Source organism: Stylophora pistillata, chromosome 10 (genome assembly GCF_964205215.1).
Source record: "Stylophora pistillata chromosome 10, jaStyPist1.2, whole genome shotgun sequence".
Lineage (NCBI taxonomy): Eukaryota > Metazoa > Cnidaria > Anthozoa > Scleractinia > Pocilloporidae > Stylophora > Stylophora pistillata.
Genome location: NC_142528.1, coordinates 12,349,059 through 12,375,751, shown reverse-complemented (window position 1 = coordinate 12,375,751; position 26,693 = coordinate 12,349,059). Strand labels below are relative to the sequence as shown.

Sequence of the window (26,693 nt, the reverse complement as noted above, 5' to 3'; positions counted from 1 at the left end):
AACTCCCCGTCTAAGTTTTCCAAAAAATCATTAGGCTCAACAAATGTTGCTCTGTTTTCGCTTACCAGACAAACTGAGGTACTACATTGTTAGTACGACTGTATTTCCAATACCCACGTATTTTCACATAATTCTGAGAAACGGTTTATTTTTCGGTCAAATTCTAAGAATTTTCTAAGATAAGAAGCTATAGATATTAGTCACAAGTCAATCAATACCGTAAAAGCTGGTGAAAAGCACGGTCTTCATTGGTCCTTTTTGATAAGATTATCATATTTTCAACCAAGGGTGCATGATTGCTATGATTCCGCATGTATTGCATTACTCACGAACTGATATGATGCTTCTATTGTAACGCATGTAATAATACTGGTATCCGAACAATGGTGGAAGGAATTGAAATTTAAACTGAATTACGCAGCTTTGGGAATATACAAAGAACCGCATAAAGGCTTCATCGACCAGCTGGCGTACTCAGTAAGATATTTTTGCCAGGGATATTTCTTGCTTGTGATACAGTTTGTCTTCTGACGTGAATCGTATCCTCAGCGGGTAAAGTTCATCGCGAAGAAGCTTGAAGCTTAAAATTGAATGTCTGCTGGATAGTTTTCATGTCATTTTACTCACACTTTTGCGAGTTTCAACTTTTAGATTGTAGAAAGAGCATTGTGATGTTGTCGTGACAGTATTTGTGTGCATGACTTAGAGCACTTCTGCAAAATCAAGCATTTCGCTCAACCCGTACGTTTTATATTCTGCCGTAATTGAAGCCAATTTAACACGAAGAACTGACTGCTCGACGCCATGGCCTTTGAAGTACTGTTAGTGTTTTTGGCCATGTTGATGGTTACTGAGACAGAACGAGCGAAGCATTTACCTACAAAACGTCGATTGTGCCTTTGCGCAGATCGCGTGCTTCCATTGCAATCATTCCCAGAGGACAAGGTAAGGCAGCATTTTGGTTAAATGAATCAATAAACCAAGGTTAATGAGTATCTAAATGAAATTTTGCAATGACTTGGGGATTGAGTTAGTTCCCTATGATACAAAGCTAAGTGACTTTCGTGAATCGATCGCGCTTGTCGTGCACAAGCTTAATCTTAAACGAGTAAAATTTCTCGTCCTAAAGATAGATATTCAAACAAAGTATTAAAAGATTTGGTAGCAGCTTTGTGAGCTGTCGATCGATGTGTTTTATTAAAGACTTCCGCTAAGACTATTGAAGAAACATGTTTGAAAGGAAGGAATTTATAATTATCCGGAACGAAAGTTAAAGGCGATGAAAGTTAGGGGTTTGTAACCGAGGGTTTATTTGCTTATTGATTTCGACAGTTGAAGCGAAGCACCACTCTCTAAAGGGTAACAGTTTCAAAATTTGTAGAGAGACATAATTGCCTCTAGCTTTGAGGCATCTTAAGGTACAAAACGATGCCTTCCAGAACATTTGAACTGCTAGAATGATGTTGTATAGTTTGGAAAAGACAAAGTAGGCCAGAAATCAGATACTCTACGTATCTTGAGCATCAAAATCCTTACATTGAATACTAGGTTTTGTCATGTAGAAAAGCTAGAAGTAAATTCAAGTTTAGAGGAGTTTGGCAATACCGTGCACTAATCCGCTACAGTTATTTTAGCTTGTGACGTACTGCGGAGGTTTATGAGGTCTTGTCGGAACACGAACTCCATCTGGCGAAGTTTCTACCAAAGACATTAAATTCTTTACTTTGGCGGAGTTTTATCTTAAGTGAGTTTTGTGCTTTCAAGGTTGTGTAAGAAGTACACAGTTGCGATAAGTGTTTTCTCAACAACGTAAGAGAATAACTAACACCTCTGCGATCAAAAGGTCACATAAAATTTGCTCGTACCAGCGCGTCTCATCGGCGCACTTCTATTGTCTGTGACCTTGGCAAGAAGAGAGATTTTCAAGAATTTCATCGAAGTTGTTATCCCTGTCACGGAACTGTGCTCATAAGTATAATTTGAGGGGTTTTCAGTGGAACTTACGGCATTCGTCTTAACGAAATTGCGGATAACTCTTGTTCGATTAGAAGACTCAAAATTTCCCTCGATGGCGAATGTAAAATTTACGAGGGACAGGATTGTTTAATAAAAATCTCTATCCGGCAGAGAAGATCCACTGTTTTATGCTATTTGGCTAGAGGCTGGAAAAGTAATCATGTACGAGGGTTCGAGAGTAAATCATACAACGTGAAGCGAGCTCGGGTATTTCTAAAGTGATGAGTCTTCGGGAATTCTCTTTGTTGTGTGATTATATAAATACGCTGCTTGGAAAAGAAAAAAGAAGTACACATAGGGAAAAATAAGAACATACATTGAGGGAGAAAGTTATGGGAATATGGGCGGAAACTGTCATACCAGTATTGATTTCTTTAAACAGGTACAATATATATGTATTTAGTTCGTTTGAGGATCATATGTATCCCATAAATATTTCCGCCCACGAATATTCCCAGGAGCAGAGGAGCAGGGGGGGTCCTAGCTCTCCCAAAATTTTAGGGGATACAGCCTGTCCACGTTTTGGTACCGCAGCGCCGCTAACGTAGCATAAAAACTGGCAAGATATTCAATCTCGTGATTTTTTCACAAATCCTTCTATCAGCATCGCTCTTGGCGAAATGGTTCCGACCTGCGTTCGGAAGCTTATCAACTGAAGCAATTATAAATTAAACTAGACAGCGCGTCTTTAGGAATTAGACATGATTTGATTTTGTCTGTGGGAGTCCAATCGAATGTCAAGCTGAAAGATTTTAGACAGTGCTGAAAAAAACTGAAAGTAAGTCACAAATCGATAAGTCTCACTCGAAACTGTAAAGATTGCAAAGAGATTTCATGATGTGCCAATGAACAACGCAAAGTGTATGTTGGAAAATATGATCAGGCGTAGGCGCATGTCTGGGTAAAAGATAACCCCCCCCCCCCCCCCCACGTTTCAAAACGCTCCAGTGCCCCTGATATCATTTCATTTGTACCCACAATTGTTACGGTGGTCATCCCCTAAAGTAAAGATGACGCCATGAAGATAAAATTCCTTTTATGGATTGCCTTTTTGTACAGGAATCTGCTTTCATCTCGTGTGAACAGTGGTGCAGTACCAACGATCTTTCAGGTAACAGGCTGACTTTGATAACAACTTCATAATTTATTACGTAGCTCTTGATGCGTCCTAATGAAGGCAGAACGTGATTTGGTGTAAGCAACCAACCGACAAACCATCAACTAGCGAGCCAAACAAACAAACGAACGACCAAACAAACTGTCAAACAACCAAAATACAATCAAACAAACAACCAAACAATCAAACATAAAACAAACAATCCAACAAACAAACAAACAAAAAAAAACAACCAACCAAACAAAGAAACAAACAAAAACACAACCAAATAATTTGGATATATCAACAAAGTTGAAATGGTAAATTGGCCACCGTAATGATTACAAAAGCTGACGTTTCGAGCGTTAGCCCTTCGCTCCGACGAAGGGCTAACGCTCGAAACGTCAGCTTTTGTAATCATTACGGTGGCCAATTTACCATTTCAACTTTGTTGATATATCCAAATTATTTCGTTACTCCCACCGACGCAGCCCCAAACAGTTTCTTTCGAAACTATCAGCCAAAAACACAACCAGTTCTCATTTTGGTGTTTTTAACGTCCTTGTAAAAACAATATACTCAAGAAGTATGTTTGGTAAAACCAACCAGCCATCCGAAAAAGAAACTAACAAACGTAAACATAATCTAACCAACGAAAAAACCAAAGATTGGAGGGGAATCTTCTGTTTTAAGGTTACGTCACTCAGTTGATTAGGCTCACAATTAATCAAATAGTCATAAAATTAAAATAAAAAATCTTAATTGCCTAAAGTTGTGGAAGGATTCTATGAAGACAGGGAGACCTAAAAATCTCATCGTTAGGCAAAATAAAGGCAAGATTAATTAATATTCCTGCTAGTTGCGCTTTTTAGACATTGTTTGAGTCGAAAGCGTATAATCTTGCACAAATTTAAATGCGGTTATGATATTTGCGATCCATGACCGTAATGAAATGATACAACTTTAATTCTATAGGAATGATGTCGCATGGTCCCTCAAGTCATCTCCGCACACGACGTGATGACGTGCAACAGTTCACAAGTATGAATTTTAAATATATTACCATAGCAGTTTATGTCAATATGATAACTGATCAAAACTAGGACAAAATTCTCCAACGTAATTGGTTATGAGCAGCTCAATGTTAGCTCTGGTAGCACTGTCTCATTTTACACTCCCTTTTAATCAGGCTCGTTTTCTAGTAGAAAAAGTTACTGAAATGAAAACTTCAATAAGTACTCCCCAAGGGCAGAGAAGAAATTAGACATGGTAAAAACTGCCATTTCCAGCACTACAAAATTACTGAGATCCAAGACTACATCATTCAAGGGCACTGCAGTGATAATGATAATGATAATAATAATAATAATAATAATAATAATAATGGAATAATAATGGCGGCGAGTAGTGGGGACGGGTTCTAGCGGCTCCGTTAGTAATCTTGTTTATCGTAAAAGCAAGCCAAGTTTAGAGCGCTATTATACATCTGGACAAGTACGTGTGCACTTTGGAAATTGTCAAACTGAACAGGAGAGACATTTGGTGTCCGGCTCTAAACGCAGGAAAATCAGTCAATTATTATAGTTCATAGTCCTTTCATGCAGATAGGCTACGAATTTTCGCCCTATCTTGCTTAGCTCAATAGCATCCAAACGTGTATACTGCATAATAATAAACTTTAATAGGTACTCCCCAAGGGGCTTTTCAGTATCTATTTTCATAACTTCATTTGATTAATAATATCAAAAACTAATGACTATTTACATTAATATAACTAATTATATCAAAACTAATATCTGTTTGCAAGAATGTGACTCTTAAGTTTCTCCTTAAATGCCTTGAGGAAGGCGCACTGTCTTAATTCAGGAAAATAGATTGTTTCAGAGCCACGCCTCTCTAAAGACAAAGGACCGCTGACCAGACTTCACAGTTTCGTGTCCTACGATTACTTCATTTGTTCTCGGTTGTTCGAAGGGTGGAAAACGTTATTTTTTTAACGCTTATCCGGTGGATAGCTTTATCTGCCTGATCTTTTTTTAATGTGAATACTCCTAACCAATGGATATTTTTTTATCGATTCTTTTCGGTTTTATTGTCATTATGTATAGTGTGACCTACTACGAAGTTTCCCTTTTGGTAATTTTCTTTTTGTCCCCATAGATTGTCCTGCCGGACTAGACCGTATCGATGAGAAATGGCATATCAAGAAAGAAAACATAAGAGCACATTTCTATGATATTGAAGGCAGCTCTAAATGGCTTGTTGAAGTGTCCTGGAGTCCATTTGAAGGTAAATTTTCAGTTAAGGTCGTCGTTAAATTATGAATTGTTCGATTAAACTGGAACTTCAAAATGTGCCCCGAAAATTCTACTATCTCTTTGAAACTACCATTAAAATATGAATATTGGCATCAGAGCATGGAATTGCTATAACTCGTTTGAATCTGCGAAAATTGATTTCAGACTGAGTGAAGTCTACAAAGTTATATTTTGATTAAGGATGGAGCGAAAAGAAATAGGACAAACCATCTAGATCAATTTAGCCAACGGCCGCGACGCGACAGACGCCGACGCTATTTTGAATTATGTTGATAGCTCCATGTCCTTAGGTGAAAATATCGGCCCCTGTACCACCCCCCAGATATTTGAACTGAAGACAGCGGCAAGACTGTGGGGACAGAAGCAAATGTAGTAGGGGAAGTAAGGGATAAAATGAAAGGTCTAACAAAGTTGAACTCACTTTTTTAAACTGCAAGGCTACAAAACTGTTGATGGAAACTCGTTTTTTTTCAGGTGGCACCAAAGGCTGGGATAATTATTACATGAGGTACTTCACTGGAGGAAATCGTATATATCAGAATTACTCCTGCCTGATGCTTCCAAAGGTATATTTTACATTAATACTGCAACTGATGGTTTTGTTGCCTTTAAGATCACTTAATATTACTAAAGGAATTTCTCTTGAGATTCACTGTTTAGTTTTAGGAAGATAATCAATGAGCCTTGAAAGTATTTGGTAATTTATGAAAAAAGAGAAACTCTAAAATTGAAAGAATGAAACCAAAAAGAAACGGTCAGTGTCACTCATGCAATAAAATTTACCCGATCGCCTTATAAGGCTGTATCATTCAAATGATACCCCCGCCCCCCCCGCATTGGCATGTAATTGGCAATTCTCCCCCCCCCCCCATTGGCACGGCAGTCAATTTTCCACGATCTCCCACCCTCCCCCACAGGTGGTGTTGAGAACGACTCAATAAATCCGCGGTTAAACTCAACGTTTTACTTAATTTATTTAGACTAAGAAAAACCCTCCATGGCGAATACTCGATCTACAGCTACACAGGGCAAAAACTCGAACTAAGTAAAAGTACTTGACATTTGATCCCTGTCACTCATTTCTAAATACGGTACATGTAACACAACGTCACGTTCTCCTGAACAGGTGGTAAATATTGACTGGTCGGTAACCGTTTGTTGAGTGACGAGGATATGAGTCTTTTTTTTTTCTTGTTTCTTTCTAGAACCGAACAAGTGTGAACATCACTTCCTCACTCCAACCGAGGAAAATCACTCTAACTGTAAGCCTAGAACTTTTTAAATGTAAACTTAAATCCTTTTTAAAGCTATAAATTTATGGGTTTTTTTTTTGTTTGTTGTAGTTTTTAGGAGAGTTTTATTCATAGGGTTAACCTCTTGACTCTCCCTTTCAAATTTATGTAGTTATATATGAGTTTGAATAAACATGTATGTTATGTTAAGAAGGCGACGTTACTTTTTAGCTGACCATGACTCATTGCTGAATTGCTTATTTATTTTTTAAATCCAAAGTTATGAAACTAATGGAATAGCTTACTTTTTTTTCTTCATGATTCTTCTTATTTTCTTCCCTGAATTCGGGAGTCTTCACTTACAATCCCATAAACCAACTTAATTTGTTTTGGAAATATTCTCCATTTATAGTTTTTATGCTCCCCATTTGAGGGTTTACGAAGTTTCGCGCAAAGTGCTGTTTCTTCTCAAATGAGTCTTGCAACTTTATTTTTGCAGGTGACCGCTCTTCCAAACCCAAAGGATATACCTAGCGGAGGAATGCCAAATTTGGTTTTAGAGCCTTTTACTCCACCTCAGATGCGTAGCCCTCGTAAGTACGCCGTGTTGGCCTAATGTGAATCCTCTGAGAGCCGCCTCACTTCTATAACTGACATGTGAAAAACGATTACTGCACCTCGACACTATATACGGCATAAACTTGACGATGTAACTGACTTAGATTTAATCCTCTTAAAAAATGACTTTGTTTCCGTGTACATCGAATTTCTGGTAGGTTCCATCTTTAACCTGACAGCTAGCGACGAGAGAAAAGCAGTGAAGTTCCCCTTTTTTTTTTGACCAACTAAGTACCTCGGTAAATTGTTCTATAACTGTCTTTCCTATTATTTATCAGTTACTTACAACATCATTCGGTCAATTCGAAAAGGGTGTACTGAAGTCATTGTATTATTGTGACCTCGAAGAAGAGTTATCAAACACCCCCTCTATGCGAATAAATTATAGACATTTTTATTTGAGAATGCGTTATTTTCATTTTCAGTCGAATACACTCCTGCAGTTGTTTCTGTCCACTTGACATTAAAACCAACATCAGAGCGTAAGTAGCTGTTTTTTTTTTTTTTTTTTTTCAAAATAGTTACGTCACAGCAGTTTTGCATCTTCTAAAACCTACTCCTGTGAACTCTTTGACTCCTAAGAGAGACTGGGATCTAATTTCTCTCGTTGGCATCACAGCCGAATCAAACATAATTGATGTAAAGAGAATAAAGGATATGACGGAGAAGATTTTCATCGATTCTCCATGTCAGTTCTATAGGAAAATTCATTACTTGACCAGGGAATTCCGCATTAAATTGCATGCGAAAACCGATATCGTAAGAATCGCGAAGCGATGAGTGCGATATCGGTTTTCAAGTGCAATGTAGGGCCTGATTACATGACCTGGGCTGGCCCTGTTAGCCGGGCTGATGTCTTTTGTTTTGGTGTTCGCCAAAGCGTGAAAACAAAAGAAATCAGCTCGGCTAACCGGGCCAGCTCGGCTCATGTAATCAGGCCCTTAATGCGGAATTCACGAGTGAGGTAAATATAGAATACTTCATGGAAGTGCGCGCGTACGGTGTTTACACACGAGTTGTGGCGTATCAGAAATCGAACAAGTGAGATTTCTGATACAAAATAACCGTGTGCCGTGTAAACACCGTACAAAGCACTTTCCATGTTTGTTATATACATACTGAGATTGAACACCCTCCTTAAATTATGACAAGCTTTATTTAAACAAATGTGGTCAAACAACAATCACTGAAAGAAAGCAGCTTCGTAAAAAGGGAAGGAGCTGAAATAAAATCCAAAATTCATGAGTCCAAAAGTTGTGAATCGTGGATAACGAAACGCTTTTCGCTCATGGCTTTCGTCGAGACAGGAACTTTCAATATTAACGATGGAAGAAATGCGAATAAAAACTATTTCCAAAGCTATGGCTTGTGCGGTATACAAAATGCGGTGTGTAAAGTCCAAAAGTTATGAATCGTGGATAACGAAACGCTTTTCACTCATGGCTTTCGCCGAGACAGGAACTTTCAATATTAACAATGGAAGAAATGCGAATAAAAACTATTTGCAAAGCGATGGCTTTTGCGGAGTGAGAAACCGCGCCAACCAGCCTTGTATGAAAACTTCAACTTGCCGTACGGCTCACACGTGAAAAAACATGATACGCGGCTCCTGATTGGACGTTTCGCTTTTCTCAGATGTGTGAAAAGCGATACGCGACATTTGATTGGTTTACATCGGTTTGCGAACGAAAATTTACTCTGATGATGACAATCTTTAATGAGGAAACTTTTTCACTAAAAAGTGGTTTACAAAAAGGACCTCGAAAATTAAAAATTAAAAATTTACAATGAATAAAAATGCTAAAAGATGCTACTAAAAACTAATGTATCTTATGTGTAATACAAAACTTAAATCAATGAATTAAAAATCTTACGCTTCAAAATATTTACATTATCAGCGGCTCGTATAGTTTTGTCCAGCGAGTTAAAATCACTTACAGCATGATAGCCAGTTCTTTGTTTGCCCCAGTTTCTTTTAACGGATGGAATTTTGAGGTTTGCTTTATTTCTTGTGTTGTAACTATGCTGTTCTTGCTGAGTGACTAATGTTAGTTCGTGATGCGTGAGACTATTAAGACATTTATATACATGTACGCATCGGCGCTGGAAGCGCCTTTTTTCTAGTGTTAACCACTTCAGTGTAGTTAACGCATCAGACGCAGAGGAATACAGTGGTCGATCTAATATTATTTTAGCCGCCTTATTTTGAAGCACTTGCAGACTAGACATTAAAGTTACATTATGTTTGTCTCCCCAAACTAAATCAGCATACTCGAATAAGGGCATAACAAGGCTTTTATAAAAAAGGATGCGCGCCTTAAACGGTAACAAATGCTTAATGCGTCTAAGTAGGCCAAGCCTTTGATTAACTTTCCCTGCCATGTATTCGACATGATTTGTCCACGAAAAATCAGACGATATTAAGATTCCAAGATATTTAAAACAAGTAACATTGTTTATACAATGATCAAAAATTGAAACAGTTAGAGCTATTTTCCTCTGTAGCTTCTTGTTACTGCCTATGAGCATGCTTTTGGTTTTGTCCAGATTCAGTGTTAACTTATGTTCATTCAGCCATTTCGCCACAGCCAGGAGGTCTTGGTTGAGCTTTTCAGTCAGCTCCTGAGAGGAAGACCCATAGCAGTAGATCACCGTGTCATCTGCATAAAGTGATGCTTGACAGGCATCTAGAACGCTTGGCAAATCGTTAATGTAGATGACAAATAGCAGAGGACCCAGAATACTTCCCTGAGGGACCCCATGGGTAACTGGCAATTCATCAGACAACTCATTCCCACAACATGTACGCTGTTTCCTGTCAGTAATGTAAGAGCGGAACCACTGAAGCGAGTTCTCACATAAACCAATTTTGGAGAGCTTGCGTAACAAAATCCGATGGTCCACAAGCTCTACGGCTTTTCACTGTGTAAATCTCAGTATGTAATAATAATAAACAGGTTAACGTGGAGAAACACTTAGCTAGAAGCTAGTTTACAGGTTTTCCACCAAACAACTGAAACAAATAATTCAAATTGTAAATAACATTATTAAGAACCCCAACTGGCCGAAGGCAAACCAGTTGGCTATATTACAAGCATGACGGATTTGAAACTTGGGGCTACTGTGAAACAAATCCAGGTAGTGGCCAGGGCGGGACTTGAACCCGGGAGCGGCGGATTGCAAGTCCGACACGCTGACCACTCGACCATGCTGCCTTCTGTATGTATGTAATATAATAATATAATATATATATATATAATATATATGTAATATGATATGATATATGTATATATTATTAAAAACTGGATCATTAGATAATGCCATTCAAGACTTTTTATTGGCTTAGCCATTATGGTATATGAGCCAATATACCATAATCTACAAATATGGTAAGCGTACGCGTCAGTTTAAAATCAAAAGGGAGCTAAAAAATCCGGTTTCTTTTCACAAAATAATAATTTCTTGAGGGCGTTTTTAATAAAACAATTATTCCACTCGCGCTTGTTGGATATGAGATGATTATAGCCAACTCGGCGCTACGCGCCTCGTTGGCTATCTATCATCTCATATCCAACGCGCGCTCGTGGAATAATTGTTAAATAATGGATTTTCCTTGAATCTCATAACTGAATAAAAATGCGTAAAAAAGGAAACAGCATTACTTAAAATTGTTATGTTGACGTAGAAGTGAAACAATATCACTTAGCCTCGTTTTCAAATCGCAATTCTACACTTAGCCTCGTTTTCAAGTCGCAATTCTACGCTAAACACCTTGCTTCATTAACCAATAAAAATGCGAGATTTTATTCAATGATGCGATTCTATAGACCACTTTCATAAATGGCTGCCGTATAAATATTCTTTTGTTTAAATTTAAATTAGCCCTTCTTACCTCGCTTGAGAAAATGTATTCTTTTGAATTTTGTACTGGAGAACGAGGCCAGTAGGGCTAATTTAAATTTAAACAAAAGAATATTAATCCAGCAGCCATTTATGAAAGTGGTCTATAGTAAATAATGAATAGAGAACAGTATGGAGAATATGCATGATGACGTTAGCGTGAAAAGGGTCAATCGTTTAAAGTTGGTGGTGGTAATCGTTGATCATGATAGTCTTTTCCAACCTCTTTGAACCCCGCGTGTTTTTTGGTCACTCCTCACCCTTGAGTGCTAAATGACCCTAACACCCAACGCTCAAATTGCTTGGAAGCTCGATCTCTTTATCTATTTTTCTCACTTGTTGCTAGCTTAGGTAAAAAGGTATGACAGATATGTTCTTTTCTATTTCCAGGTGAGAATTTGATCGTAACTTATGTGTCAATCGCCGTTGGAAGCCTCGTTGGAATAATTTTTGCTGTTTGCTTGCTGAAATATTTGTGTCGTCGTAAGACAAGCATCCCTTTACCAACAGGTTTGAGCTTGGAGAAGAAATGTCCATTGATTACTTTGCTTTTTTCAATGGTTCCTACCACTATGTTAAGTTATTGTCATCTTTATAAGTACTTTTTTAAACTCATGGCACATTTCGGGGAATGTTTCCAAGGTTCTTAAAAATTGTTCTACACACTTGTAGAGAGTATTTTGAAATATACCACGATTGGTCATAAATCATGAAAAAACATTTTTTACGGGAGAAGTTTGCGTGATTTTATGTTGATTGCATTCTTAATAAAACAACTCTGTTGCTCTGCAAGAATTGGGTGCACTACTTTTTCTTAAAACACGATCAGTGTATCAACAATTTTGACGAACAGTTAAAATATATAAAGTTTTGAGAATTTTTACCAGATTCTGTTAGCAGTAAACTAAAGCATATTATTTTTAAGAACTAAACTTAATAGTTCCAGCGACTCTTAAACTTTAAGTAATTTGCAAGATCTCGAAAACGCGGTCCAAGTTTGGTTATTTTTTGCTTCAAACGGGGCAAAATAATAAAAACAAAGTGAACTCGAAGCAAGTTTACTTGGTTTGTCGTTGCCATTTGCTTGTATCCGTTCGCTGAGGAAGGGATTTATTAAATAGTCCTGGAAAGTGTGTGTATGATATTTAAAACTCTTTAACTGACGACCTTTTATGTTTATATTTTGACTTTAGATTTCAAATTTCACGCTTTTATAATATACAACAAAGAAGATGAAAGATGGGTAAAGGAAAAGCTTCTAAAATTCTTGGAAGGAGAACACGGTTTGAGGGTTTGCATTCACTACAGAGACTTTACCCCTGGGATTCCTTTCACAAAGAGTATGGCAGATAGTGTTTACCTCAGCCACAAGATCATTGCTGTTTATTCGAGCAACTTTTTGCGGAGTAAATATTGTGATTACGAGCTTGAACTTGCCAAGTACCGCCTCTTGAACAAGCGGGACAACTGTCTGATTGTTATAAGGATTGACAATTCGGAGTTCAAAGACCTTCCTCCAGAGCTTCGCGGTAGAAGCTGTATCGACTATGCTGATAGGACGGAGAGACAATTCTGGAAAAGCAGACTTGTCAAGTTTTTGGATGTTCCAAAGGAACCAAGTCACGGAGAGGTAGAAGTAGAGGCGGACCCTGATAGTAATGCCTTTACTCCTGGAGTCACCACCGAAGGACCTCATAGACGGACGGAGAGTAGATTTCTCAGACTGGACAGTTCGATAAGTACTTCCACAGAATTATCCATTGTTACTCTAAACGAGGAAAATCCGGTCTAACTTTTATTAACATCTCATTGTATTAAGTGTGTGTGACACGGGTTCTTGTATATACTAAAAAAAAACAGCGATCATTTATACCTAATACTGTTACTCCCAAGAATGATCAACTCGAAACTTCTTCCCAGAGTTCAGTGCATTTTTAAGCAAACAACTGAAAAGAATATGCAATGTATCAGCTGGAGGCATGGTATCATGATGCAATAACAAGCTCTCATAGTAGGAAAGCATAGCAACACCAGAGGAATAAAGCTCAACCTCTTTCTTCATCGCAACTAGAACGGAGTACGAACACAATCGTGGGAGTTAGAGTACTTCACTTTCCCGGGGACGCCACCTCCTTGCCTATAGGTTGTTGATGTATATAACCAAAGAAAAAACTATCATTTAGTCATCTTATGTTACTAAAGAGCAATGCGAGTTTAAATTGCATTTTTATTTTTAAGCTGAGCGCGTTTGTCTTTTATTCTGCCATTACAGCATCTATGAACGTATCCAAATGATGCTGTGATCTTATTGTAAATGCTTCGGAGGATTCCCTTTTTGGTAAAAAGTGATGTTCGTAAGGATGTGAATAATGACACAAAGAGTGAGCATCCCTGAGCGAAAAAATATCCCCCTTCTTACCCCCCCTCGGAAGACGCGACGTAATCCACAATGTACTGGCTAGTCCACCCGTGCGTATGCTGTAAAATATTAAGCAACTTAACCGTCTCTAGAAACATGTTTAATTAAACCTTCTTATAACAGAATGAAAATACGTTTGGGTTGTCAATGTGGATTGTAATTATCATAACACGCATAAGCCAGAGGCGTCCAGGATAGAACCAAGTTTTGTCTCGAAATTGTTGAGGGGGATTAAATGAAAACAAACAAAGAAACTAATGGCTATTCTCTGTGATTTTTCTGAAAGCCCCGGATTACATACAGATTTACGTTAAGTCTTAAAACGAAACAAAGTCAGAGTTGCTACTTTTCCTTTATCACAAGGCCAGCCCTAGTCTCATTTTCAACGGAGGCCTGACCATATTTCGTATAACTTAGAGAAAAATGTGCGTGAGCGAGGGAAGCTAATGGTTCATGCCTCGGAATTTGTCGTTTTCACTTAAGTTACGTTAAGACAGTCCCTTGAATAGAAACATGTTTTCCGAGACGTCTGCCTAAAAACGAACATTGATCGGATTTCCTGCAACTAATAAATTCTGGCAACCCGGACTCATCGTAGGAGGACGGGGATTTGTATCATTTCGTTTTGTTTGTTTGTTTTTTTTATTTGTAATTTTTTCATAAGAAAAAATATTGCGCCGTACCTAACATGAATTAGAGACCTTTAAATTTCAATTCAGCTTCCCTCTCTCGTTTACCCTCCACAGTCATAAGAGCTACTTTCTTAAGGGCTGTTTGTTGTCAATTTGTACATATTTACTCCTCAAGAAATGTTCACCGTTTAAATTCATATTTTTACAAATGAGCCAAAATTTGAAACACAATGAAAGTCCCTCGAGAATCATGGATGACTAGTGTCCATAAATGAGTGATCAGAAAAAGGGGCACAGATGACAAAGAACTGCACTGGTTATCGTAGGACGCAAGAAGTTCTTTACATGACATACTCATCGTAACTTCTGTGTTATTCAGATTACCCAGCCGGGTGGGAGGGGTGGAGGGTTGTTCAATTGCCAAAAGCACGTGACACCATAACAGGCTCAGAGACGAGAGCAAAAAGACCACATGACAGTATCGTGGGATTATTGCAACCTAAGATTGGTTTACCTATGAGGAAGCATGTGATGAAATCTACTACTTCCCTTCGCCATGAACATCGCGTGATTTCTTCCCACCCTTCCCATCCCCCCCTCTTTAATCTGCATAGTCAGCAATACGTAGTATTTATTTTTGCGTACACTGGTTCCTGTAGATAAACAAAGAGAAGTGGTATCACGTACGGATTTGCAGGAGCATAGAAATATTGCATTGGGACTAATGGCTGTAAGGAGCTCCAGCAGATTCAGCAAAATTGTTGCTTTTTGGATTTTTACACTTGTTATCGTCGTTTCCGTCGCGAGACCGCAACAAAGTGTTTCAGTCGAGTGCGTGAGAATATGCCGTCCTCGACAACTGAAGCGCCTGACAAGAAAGGTATGTATTGTCCGTGTAATCCATAAACCTTAACTATACCAAGCTTTTAGACGAAACTTGAATGAAAGTTGCTCATTTAAGGCGCTCATATTATAAGTTGAACTGCCTTTAGCTTAATTTAAGGAGCAAATGTGTATGTTGAATTTTATTTGAATTGTGTTGTTTCGAGGTGTGACACCATAACTTCTCTTCAGAAGTAATATGCAACTTAACGGAAGCAGTCGTCTGAGTTTGCTTTCCGTGTGTAACTCGTCGTATATTACAATCCAACGATGAAACTTCTACACAATGTTCATAACTACAAGAAATGATTATCATTTCATTTTGTGCGCTTGCTGTTTGGTAGAAAAACTAACAACGCAAGTAGGATGGAATATGCATGATTAATTACAAAAATTTCGCATAACTGAATGTCTCACTTCAAATTTTTTGGGATCGAAATTAAAACACCAATATTCCATTTCAACGAACAAAAATGATGAAGGAAAAAGCATCGATTTTATGGAAGTCGACGAATCAAATTTTTTACCCCATACAGTTTTGATCGCTTTGAGTACGTGATAGCCGCTCTATTGAATGATAGAAATTTGCATGTGGAAGGTACCGGCAAGCACAGAAATAGGACATGTCTGCAGGAAAGCTGGATGCCGACAAGAATTATCGATCATGAGAAACTGAAAACGTGTTTGTTCCTCGATCATTCGTAAAGGTTTTTATTCTTTACCATGCACACGTGCAAAGCTCAATGTTTAAACAATTTATCAGCCTTTGCAGTATGGTCTGTCTGTAATGCCGTTAATTTTCTGTCAGTTTGTTTCGAAAGCCCAGCTAGAAAAAGGAAGATCTTACAAAAGGAAAATGAACAAATGCTTGAATAAAAAAGAAAAAAATCCAGCAACAAGTATCGATTGATGAAATCGCACGGTAGTTAGTTAATCGTTATAGCTAGGTGGCGTGAAAGCACGGCAAAAATGCATTCTCGTCATCTCGACTCGCACCTAGAGTAAATAGAAAACATCGAAGACAATAGAGCTTGTCAGCTTAGGAAATTCTTAATTTTGGGTGTCAACCATCATCGAAGAGAGTAGATTAATCTGTGCGAAATGAATAGGTTTTGTTGTTTTTTCCTACCTTTTGTGTCAAGGACGTGACTTAATAGGATTGATAAGTTGAGCTAAACTTTTCTCGGAAAAGTAATTTGCTTAGACAGGAAGTATATGTTTGACGACGTGTACAGACGATGTACCTTTCAAAATAAGTTTCGACCTTTAGTTCGTGAAACAAATTTTGTGAGTTGTGGTGAATCTGCGATATTTTGAAGAAAACTTGTCTGAAAAGAGAAAAATGAGAAGTTGCGTCAGTGTTCCTCTGGGGATCAGAAGAAAAATTGAATTTGTTTGCATTTCACGCTTTTCATCCTATCAGTTCTGATTGATTAAAAATCTACCAATTATAATTGAAATTCTTACCGCCTGTAAATGTTTTGTACTTCACACTGGTTCTAAATCAAGATTTCATCATCGAAGCGTGTGAGCGTACGTGATCGTACAGCTTGTGTTGGATGACGTGACACAGTCACGGTTTACTTTCATTTGTGATGGCTTGTCATGCAAGTCAACTACATCGGCATTACTCGAACTAAATGAGACTCGGGTAGTTAGTAAACCCGATTAGTTTGTAGATCCAATCGATTTATTTGTTGCGTTGTTTGAATTATTTTTGGAACCCTATCGTGCGCAACATTCAGTAGCATTCCAACAATGTTCACTTGACTAACCATCCGAAACTGCCCATTAAGTTATTCACAAAGAATGTTTGTACGCTTAAAAACAATGGATTGTGCCCGGTCAGGGAGTTCCAAAAATAAACAGCAGCACTGCTGTTTTCATCTTTGATTTTTTCCCGCTTTTCTAACCGCTTACTTTCACTAACATTAGCATTAGCAGTTAAACTCATGCTGTGACCTTGGAAGTGCACATAACAATAGTCCATTTTACAGTTGTGTGCTTGGTTGCCAAGCCTTTTGAACGGGAGTGAGGCCAGAGATGACCTTGTTATGATACAAACCTTGCTGCCTTTCAAATGTAAATCACTTTGTTATCATGCTAACTAGATACAGGTCTCTATCATAACAAGGTCATCTTTAGCCGCACTCTGAATCAAAGGCTTGGCAACTAAGTACACAACTGTAAAATGGCCTATTGATTATAAACGTATGTGTAAATTATGTTTATTTTCTAAGTATTTCTATCGCCAGCCATGGATTCCATGACAGTAAGCATTGCACTTTCTAAATCTGGTGTTTATTTCTCAAACAGTGTGAGAAAGTTATTCAGCATGAATTGCACATTGTTCCTTTTATGAAAATTATGAAAAATTACTAATCTTTTGTTTGTTTGTTTCTGATTGTTAGGTCTCAAAACTTTTCTCAAGCTGCTATCAGCAGTGTCTGGGGGTAAAGAAAGGTAATTCAGTTTTCTGATAATGTGAATAACTGATCATATTTCTATATGTTTTTAAGTTTTTAATTGTATAGTTAAAGCAGCACAGTGGATTTTTGGGGGAGGGGTGTGGGTTTGCAAAGGACCAAGAAGTCTACGAAATAAGTGGGAAGAGGACTGGGAAGGAGTGTTGTGCAAACTTCCAGTTGAAAGAGCTTGTCATATGATGTGAATGTGTTTTTGATTTTTCAAATTTTCATTTGTAATCCATTTAGATTATTACTGTCCTTGACCATTTCTGTTCCTTCTTTGTTTCTTGTTGCCTCTCAATGTGTTAATGTTTGTTTAAGTTGTAAAAAATGTTGGATGGCACAAGGAAAAAGTGAATGGAAAAATTAAGTTAAAAAGCTTAAACTTGTTTTAGCTTCATTTGATCTCAATTGTCACGTCAACAAACAAGAAGTATTCATCACTGCTAGCTAAACAATTGATTATTGTTATTAATTTTTTTTTTCGGTTTTTGTCCTACTTTTTAATAGCTACACACCAACAAGCCCCAGTCAGGAAAGGGACCTTTCAAAAACGCTTCAAGAAAGCTATCCCTACTGATCCTAGTAAGCAGCATAGAAATTTCAAATCATTAATTTTTAGCAGTTTTCTTAAGGAATAACCTACCTAAAGGTAAAAATACTAATAAATGGAACTACAATATAAATACATGTTACAAGGAGATGAATTGACATGATGACATGCCCATGGACATAGTGGAAGTCTGTTCAGAGGGCCAACTTTCAATTAGGATTTCTCTTGCTGCATGCTCCTGAAAACATGGGGGGGGGGGGGGCACTGATCCAGGAACTTTTTCGATGGAGGGAGGGGAGACTCCAAACAGAAAACAGTTAAATTAATTTTTTGCTGTAACCTTAATAAGTCAGAAAACATTTCTACAATCAATGTCAAAATCAGTTGGCACATCATGATTGAAGAGTTCTATTTATGCATAGAATTACACTCCTGTTTCTACCACACTCTAAACCGTTGACATCAGACCCCTCTTGCCCATTCAGTGTTGTCTGTATGTAGCTAAAAGTACATGGAATTAAGTTACAACATTGTTCTGGGGGGAAGGGGCAGACAAAACTGGAGTAAGAGGGGATTGGAATGATTGATGTGCCAACAATTTTGTTGCTGATGGTTGGGCAAGGGAATTTCATATTGAGTAATATGGGTCCAGGTATTTTGGTGTCAGGCAAATAGAAAAAACTCACAGGTCTGATAAGAGGGTGGGAGGGGGAGGTCCAAATCTGCCAGATCTTACCCCTGTATCCACCACTGGGGAGGGAAAAATGAGAACATCTCATGGACATTTTGAGAACAGAAAATCATATTGTCAGGAGTTCAAGAAATTTATGTTCATTTGTAAATAATTGATCAAATTGTTATTAATTGCCATTGTTTAATATAGGTATTTTAGATTGTCCATACTATTCGCCAAACCAGACCCAGGATTGGACACCAAGTAAAACTAATGTGACCTTTGGACAGTATGAAAATACCGGTCATTGGTTTGCAAAGATATCTTGGACTCCTATGAATGGTAGGTGCTCAGTTAACAACTGTTATGGTTTCCCACTATCCACTGTTATGTTTTCCCATTATCCCTTAGGGCTGACCGTATAGCATCCTCGGAGACCCAGGGGCTGAGTCGATTTCAAGTTAGGGCATGAAGAGCCCCTGGGGACATTGTCTTACAAGACTAGTTCCAAACGGTCGCAGTCGTTCTGCCATCTGATTGGTGCCAGAAAATCTTTGTGTTTTTCTGCCCAATCAGAGTGAAGTGTGCTTTAGAGTCTTTTCGTGTGTTTTAACACGGACATATACTAGTAGCTCAGTTGCTCGCTATGTTTGTCTGGACCTTGCGACGGATATTTGCTTGAGGTGAAAAGTTTCAGTCTCAGCACACAATGTAAGAGAAGTCCATCAGATTGTCCGCGAAAATCTTACCGGAAATTATACAGAATACTTTCGCAGGTATCACTAGAGAACGTGTTTTAAAGTTTGCGAGGTTTGTATAAAACACGATGCTTGCAGTCATTGATATGTCGCTTTAAACGTTAAAGGAGATTTAAACTTAAATCTTTCTAGGTTTTTTGCATAATTTGCTGTGACTGAAACTTTGCAAATCCCATGAAGTTATTTCGTCCCACGGGCCACGCAGGTATGTCGAGCAACTGGCGCATTCGCCTACGTAGCTTTCTGCTTTCTGTGCGCGCCAAAATCTAATCTTAGTAGTAAATACAATACGGCCAAGGTTGCAGAGAACGTTGAGTTCGTGGACGACCTCCAGCAAGTGCTAAGAGAAAGCTTAGCTGTGTTTCCGGTCAGCTAATTAAAATCTGAACAAAAACTTATTAACGAGAACATCGCGGGAAGGAGAGATGTTTTCGGGCAGTTACCGAAGGGCTTTGGAAAGAGTTTAATCTTTCAACTGCTGCCTAGAGTGTTGAGATTCTTGAGCTAGGAAGGCCACGGATTCTCTTCTTGTCCCTTGGTCATTGTCATTTCACCTCTTCTGTCGATTGTTTAAGACCAAGTTAAATACCTTTGATCATTGGGAATCGATCCGATGCTGTTTTCAATGGGAAACACAAAACCAAAGACCAAGAAATATTGGATGGAAAGGGCGGGTTTACTTTATTGCAAATGTGAGCTTAGTAGAACAGGATCATCTACCCACATCTAATAAGCAAAAGTTTCCACTCTCAGCTTTTTTTTTTCAGGCGAAGATGAGATTAGATTTTGGCACGCACGAAAAGTTGCGCAAGAACCAGTTGCTCGACATACCTGCGTGGCCCGTGTGACGAAATAACTTTCCGAGATTGGCAAAGTTTCAGTCTCAGGAAATTATGCAGAAAATCTAGAAAGATTCAAGCTTAAATCTTGTTTAACGTTTAAAGCGACATATCAATGACTGCAACCATCGTGTTGTGCACAAACCTCGCAAACTTTAAAAGACGTTCTCTAGTGATACCTGCGAAAGTATTCAGTACGATATCCGGTAAGATTTTCGCGGACATGATCGATTTCTCTTACATCACCTCAAGCAAATCTCCGTCGCACGGTCAAAACAAACATAGCGAGCAACTGAGCTACTAGTATCTGTCCGTGTTAAAACACACGAAAGGACTCTAAAGCACACTTCACTCTGATTGGGCAGAAAAACACAAAGATTTTCTGGCACCAATCAGATGGCAGAACGACTGTGACCGTTTGGAACTAGTCTTGTAAGACAATGTCCCCAGGGGCTCTTCATGCCCTAACTTGAAATCGACTCAGCCCTTGGGTCTCCGAGGATGACCGTATAGTTTCAAATCAAACTTTAACCTATCTCCTAGGAGATCTCTATGAATATTCCTTGATTTGCATAAAGGAGAGTCAGCCAATATACTTATGCTACTTTCAAAGAAAATGAATACTGAAATCTGCATGTGAAAATTCCACATTTCATTGTACCAAGTAACTTAAAAATTTTAACCAGTTATATTAGCCATTTTATCAATATAGTGGTTGCATTAGGTACTATTCAATTATTACTTGGAAGTTGTCCGTTTGGGGTCCCTTATCAAGGGGCTATGCATCAGTTGAGATTTTTGTCTGTAAAGTTTTTACATGTGAACTAAAATCTGTCTGTTTAAATAAGTTTTTCTTTTCGCTTTCCAGATGCAAATGAGAGCTGGACTTCGGTACAAATCGTATTTTATGCAGGGACAGCCGGAGTTGGAGATATGAATTGTTTGACGTATCCAAAAGTAAGGATTTAAAACGCATAGCTGTTGCTTAAATGAAAAAAAAGCCTGTTTAGTCTCTTTTTCCAAGGTTTGCAAAATTATATCAAAATATATCAGCTCCAGAGTGGTTCTGGAAAAAATGAAATTAGCTAGCAAATAAATACAACGCGTGAAACGGAAATGCATGCAGGCTTAAAGATTCCGAACGTTTTCCTCCATTCTCTACTTATCAGTTCTTGTTTGTTGGTTTAATTACTCATGTATTCTCTGTCAATTTGTCTCTAGAATCAAAGCGTTGCCACAGTTAACATTTCTTCATATGGTTATCAATATCCTAATGATATTTACTTACGAGTGAGTACCCTACTGATAATTACACTGTAATCATAAGTTAGAATGCTCCACTTTCGAGATACATACATACATACATACATACATACATACATACATACATACATACATACATACATACATACATACATACATACATACAGACATACGTAAAAAAAAAAAAAAAACAGACATACATACATACATACATACATAGTTTATTTGGTAACGCAGGTTAGTTACTGGCAGCATTAAGCCGATGTGGACCTGCGATAAATCTAACTTCTGTCCAGTTAAAGTAATTACAAAAACAGTAGAAAAATCCTAGCGTAAATTAAAATATAAGTAGTGATTTAAACTGATTTATAATCCTAGCATAAATTTCAATACAGGTTCCGGCTGTCGGAATTAAGACTTTTTCGTGTCGGTAGCTTATCTGAAATTTCCCCATCAGCAAGTTGACTCTCAGTAAAATCTCGGCATGGTAACCGTGCTGAATTTTCCCGCGTGAAAAAAGACAAATTCAACCTAAAGAGAGGAGACGAGAGGAAGTCACAAAGAGGCCTTTGGTTACTGGGGCAGTCGCTGAGGTTTGTTTTCTTTTCTATTTAGATTATCGGCCGACCTTTCTCTTCAAAGGATTATAGCGCAGATTTGGGCACCTATGGACCAGTGGAAGGTGAGTAATAATCACAGATAGTCGATGTTAGAACTGTTTTTCGGTCTGGTTCTTTAGTATGGTTTGTTATAATTGTCCACGTTTAAGCGATTTCTTTGGATTTTGGTTTACGATCCTCAAATGCGTGCAAAGCGCTGTATTGGAAGAAATTCTCTCGATGGTGAAAGAATTGAGGGTGTGATTAGATTAGACTTGAAGCCGCGATATTTTAGTTAAAAGATAAGTTTCTATCTTGAGAACAACGTTAGAGAACTTAAGATTTCAGTTGAGCATTACTTTAGGTTACGCCATTGGCAAATAAAAAAAGTGATTCAGTTGTTGAATTTTTTTAAGGTTCATCTCCTGGCCAAAACAAAGTTTTAAAATCGTAGTATAACGTTTCGCTCGACCTTCTCACCCGTTCTTCATTCTTTTTTAGAAGTGCCTCAAACTGTTCCCACTCCTGCTACAGATACGGGACCATCAGGTAAGTTTCAATGACAGTTAACAAATTACTATCGGTTTACATCGTCAACCAGTATCTTGTTTTATAACATAACCAAAATAAAGCGCGCGCTCTGATTGGTCAATTTAGCGTCCCCCATTTGCCCATGGGTGTACGCTGCTGACGTGAGCAAATGCAAAGACTATTTTTCCGCGCGCGCTTGTTTTTTCAGGTCGCGTAAGATTTGTTAATTAAAAGAGAACTCTTTAGCTACAATGTATCAATGTTATGTTATAAAACAAATGGTAAACACCACAGCGTACACTATTGAGTTATGGATGCACTTGGGAGGTTTGCTAAGCACTCAAGAAGCTAGAGTCGCTCTCGGCTATCGCCTCGAGCGACTCTTACGTTTCTTTCGTGCTTAGCAACCTCCCGCGTGCATCCATAACTCAATAGTGTACGCTGTGGTGTTTACCATTTGTTAAATAGAGATATTTTCGATTGTCTGCAAAACGTACGCCTCCCTTTTCATCGCCCAGATGAAAAACTGAAACGCTTATTGACCCCATCCCTCGCTTTTTCTTGCCCTTGCGCCCATTTAAGTGTAGCCTCTCTGATTCCTCGTGGGCTCTTGGTGATGCTAATCTTTATTCTGGTTGGCTGCGGCGATTCTTTTGATTTTGGTCTGCGATCCTGACCGTAATCAAGTTTAAAACTTTGACGTACCGTCAGGCTTGACCAAGCAGGGTCTCTGACTGTTTCTGCTGCCGAAGAGAGAACATCGAGTGAGTTGCACTGAAAGGTCACAAAATACTATTGGTTTTCGTCGTTGATCACTAAATAGGTCACAGCATTCGCGCCGGCACTGATGTTCCTTTGTCAGAGGAGGTTATTCCTGTTTGTTTCTTTCACGAAGGGTGAATATACTCTACAACACGAGATCGTTCATGATTTTTTGTTAAAAAATGTCAGGAAATAATTGCGTAATGCCGCGTTTTCCAAGATTCAGAGCTCGTTTTCTGATCGGGTGAGCACCACTTTTTTTTCGATTTGGTGTTTGTATAGTTAACTCTTACGTAACTTCCGTGTGATAATGAGAGAATATTGACCGGCAATAGAGCATTTTGATTGGTTGAATTTAGTTATTGGCCCTGTGACTGCCCGAGTCGTGTAATAAGTGTAAACTAAACGCATTTTTCTGTGTTTCCCTAGATCACACTACCTCTATAACTGTGACAGTGTCTGTAGTCGGCCTACTCGTTGGATTACTGTTAGTTGGCTGCCTTATCTATATTATAAGACGCAAGAAGATGAGCCACAAACTACCGCCAGGTTTGTTTTTATTATCTCACTTATTTTGTCTTGAGTTTTTAATAATCCCCTATTTGATCACTTGTCGTCTGATCTTGTATTGATATTGTAAGGAGAAATTCTGTCGTGGTCAGGTATGGAAGTGAAAGGGTCAAACCTTAAAGAAGAAAGCATATCAAAGTGTGCATCTTCTAGTGCATGTCTCCTTACTGACTAAGACACGAACAACAGCACAATATTACATTTTTCCACTGTTGTATTTTGGTACGTTAGTATATGGTAACCGGCATTATTAAAATTGGATCATTGGATAATGCAATTCGAGACTTTTTATTGGCTTAGCCATTATGGTATATCAGCCAATATACCATAATCTAATATCTGTACATTGTAACATCCGGTTTCTCCTCACAAAATAAAGTCGAGAAGATTTGTCTAATATCTTGGGGGCGTTTTTTTTTTTTTTAATAAAACAATTATTCCACTCGTGTTTGTTGGATATGAGATGATTATACGCGATTATACGCGCCTTGTTGGCTATCTATCATCTCATATCCAACGCGCGCTCGTGGAATATTTGTTAATTATATCATTCTACATGCAGAAGCCCTCACTTATGCTTGTATTTAGGGTATATTCGTTGTACGTAAATTTTCAATTTTATCTCTTGCAGAATTCAAATACCACGCGTTCATCATCTATAGCAGGGAAGATGAGAGCTGGGTGACCGGAGAATTACTTCCATTCCTGGAAAAAGAAAGTCGTTTAAAATGCTGTATCCATTACAGAGATTTTATACCCGGGATATCTTACGAAGAAAACATGGCAAAGAGTGTTTACAACAGTTACAAAGTAATTTCAGTGTTTTCCAAAGACTTCGTTCTCAGCAATTACTGCACCCACGAATTAGAACTTGCCAAATATCGCCTTCTTAAAGAAAGAGACGACAGCCTGGTCATAATAAGAATTGACAAGACGGATTGTAAGAAGCTCCCTCGCGATCTAAAGAAACGAAGTTTTATTGATTATGCTAATCCCTTGGAAAGACCTTTCTGGAAAAGCAGACTACTCAAGTTCCTGGACACGCCCAAGGATCTTGATAAAGATTGCTTTGAAGAAGAAGACAAAGATAACAATAACAGTTTTCCAAACGAATCTATTCAAGAAAATAAGCCAAAAAGAACTCCTTACGAAAGAACAATCAGTACCACTACCGAAGTATCTGTTATTTCAGAGACAGAGGGAGCCTCTGTTTGAGAATGAGCTATAGATATTCTTGTTTATAAGTATACAAGTAAGAGTGTACTAGAAAAAAGCTTTCGTAATGTCAGCGATCAAAGGGATCTCTCAACACGATAAGCTCGTCTAGTATTATGACGTTTCTAACGGCTGCTGTCGATATAGTACCTCAAAGGTTTGCTTTATCTCATTAAGTGTCGCAGGGGGGTGGGGAGGGGGAATTTAGTTATGGTAAAACTTTTCCGAAAAACATACCGAAATACCTATTACGCTCCTGGAGTTATGAGGATTTTAAAAAGGAAGTGCTTTTGAAAGTCACGACAATTCAAACAGCACCGCCACAGAAATATTTATTGCACACAGGGACCTTTACTGATATACAAAGGGAACGGACCTTAGCAAGTTCGTTCCATAATACGTGTTTCATATGCTGATCAAGAGAAAATGATCTCTTGTGCTGAGTTATATATTTTTGTATATTGTACATATTGCTAGCTTTGTTGAAATAATATATATTTGAGTATTCAAACTGCAACAACAGAAAAATAGCTTTTTTAAAAAAAGACTTGTTTCTTAAATGAATTATGGAAATGACCTTAAAAAAAAACAAATTCCAGTAGTTCGTGGTTTTATAGGTACATAACGTAACATACGTTATACGTAGGATAAGAGCCTTTTATTTTAGTCTGGTTTCGACTAAAAGCAGTTAAAGCAGTCACCTGAGACACAAGTCGAAACAAATTAGGGGAAACCTGACTCGTCCCTAGTTGTCTTCATTACGCGCACTGCATGGGAATGAATGGGAGAAGAGAGTGGGGTGAGAGAAAGGGGTACCGTCGTGCCTTGCGCCCCTTGAACTCGTGTGGCCCGGAACTCCCATCGAGAAAGCATCGTTTTCATTAGCGATCGATAAGAAAGTGGAAAACTTTAAATCGTTTGCCGATCTACTGCGTTTTCCTAGCTTGAGTTTCCTGATGTTTTTGCATTTTTACTACTAGTTCACAGCATTGCTTGTTTGCGGCTTGTTTCTTCATACCCCTCGAAAAACAGCTTATGGCCTTTCCTCAGCTCGAATCTTAGTCATTATTTCAATCACTAGATTAAACATCTGTTGCTTTAAATTGTTCTTACAGTCTATACTCAAGTCTAACAGTCTACACTCAAACCACGAACAAGCCTGCCTCGTTTGTCAGCTTTCATTGGTAGAGAAATACTCTGTGCTCCTTTCAAAATGACTATATTTCATGCACAAACATGTAGCGAATCCAAGAAATTGACTTTCTTTTCCTGAAGCCGGTTTCTATTTCTTGTCACTCAGAGTAAGAAACAGGCAAGATGTACTCTGAATCTCCTATCGTAGCAGCTGT

At 38.3% G+C, this 26,693-nt stretch overlaps 3 protein-coding genes across 3 annotated transcripts; 2 read left to right on the top strand and 1 right to left on the bottom strand.

The window, feature by feature from the left end:
- Window positions 1-307: 307 nt before the first annotated feature.
- Window positions 308-13,417, top strand: LOC111320079 (uncharacterized). The gene is made up of 10 exons (XM_022922774.2): window positions 308-945; window positions 3,076-3,127; window positions 4,088-4,153; window positions 5,273-5,401; window positions 5,905-5,996; window positions 6,636-6,692; window positions 7,162-7,255; window positions 7,706-7,762; window positions 11,571-11,690; window positions 12,374-13,417. The coding sequence occupies exons 1-10, from the start codon at window positions 805-807 to the stop codon at window positions 12,970-12,972; spliced, it is 1,407 nt and encodes a 468-aa protein (XP_022778509.2). The 5' UTR covers window positions 308-804; the 3' UTR covers window positions 12,973-13,417.
- LOC148721852 (uncharacterized) lies at window positions 8,982-10,312 on the bottom strand. Its single transcript, XM_088735806.1, has one exon. The coding sequence runs from the start codon at window positions 9,807-9,809 to the stop codon at window positions 9,129-9,131; it is 681 nt and encodes a 226-aa protein (XP_088591932.1). The 5' UTR covers window positions 9,810-10,312; the 3' UTR covers window positions 8,982-9,128.
- A 1,308-nt stretch (window positions 13,418-14,725) lies between the features above and the next one.
- On the top strand, window positions 14,726-26,618 carry LOC111320564 (uncharacterized). Its single transcript, XM_088735789.1, has 10 exons — window positions 14,726-15,111; window positions 17,525-17,576; window positions 18,092-18,166; window positions 19,018-19,149; window positions 21,273-21,361; window positions 21,626-21,694; window positions 22,283-22,349; window positions 22,768-22,815; window positions 23,989-24,108; window positions 24,761-26,618. Exons 1-10 carry the CDS (start codon window positions 14,956-14,958, stop codon window positions 25,342-25,344), a joined length of 1,392 nt encoding a protein of 463 aa, XP_088591915.1. The 5' UTR covers window positions 14,726-14,955; the 3' UTR covers window positions 25,345-26,618.
- Window positions 26,619-26,693: the final 75 nt, after the last annotated feature.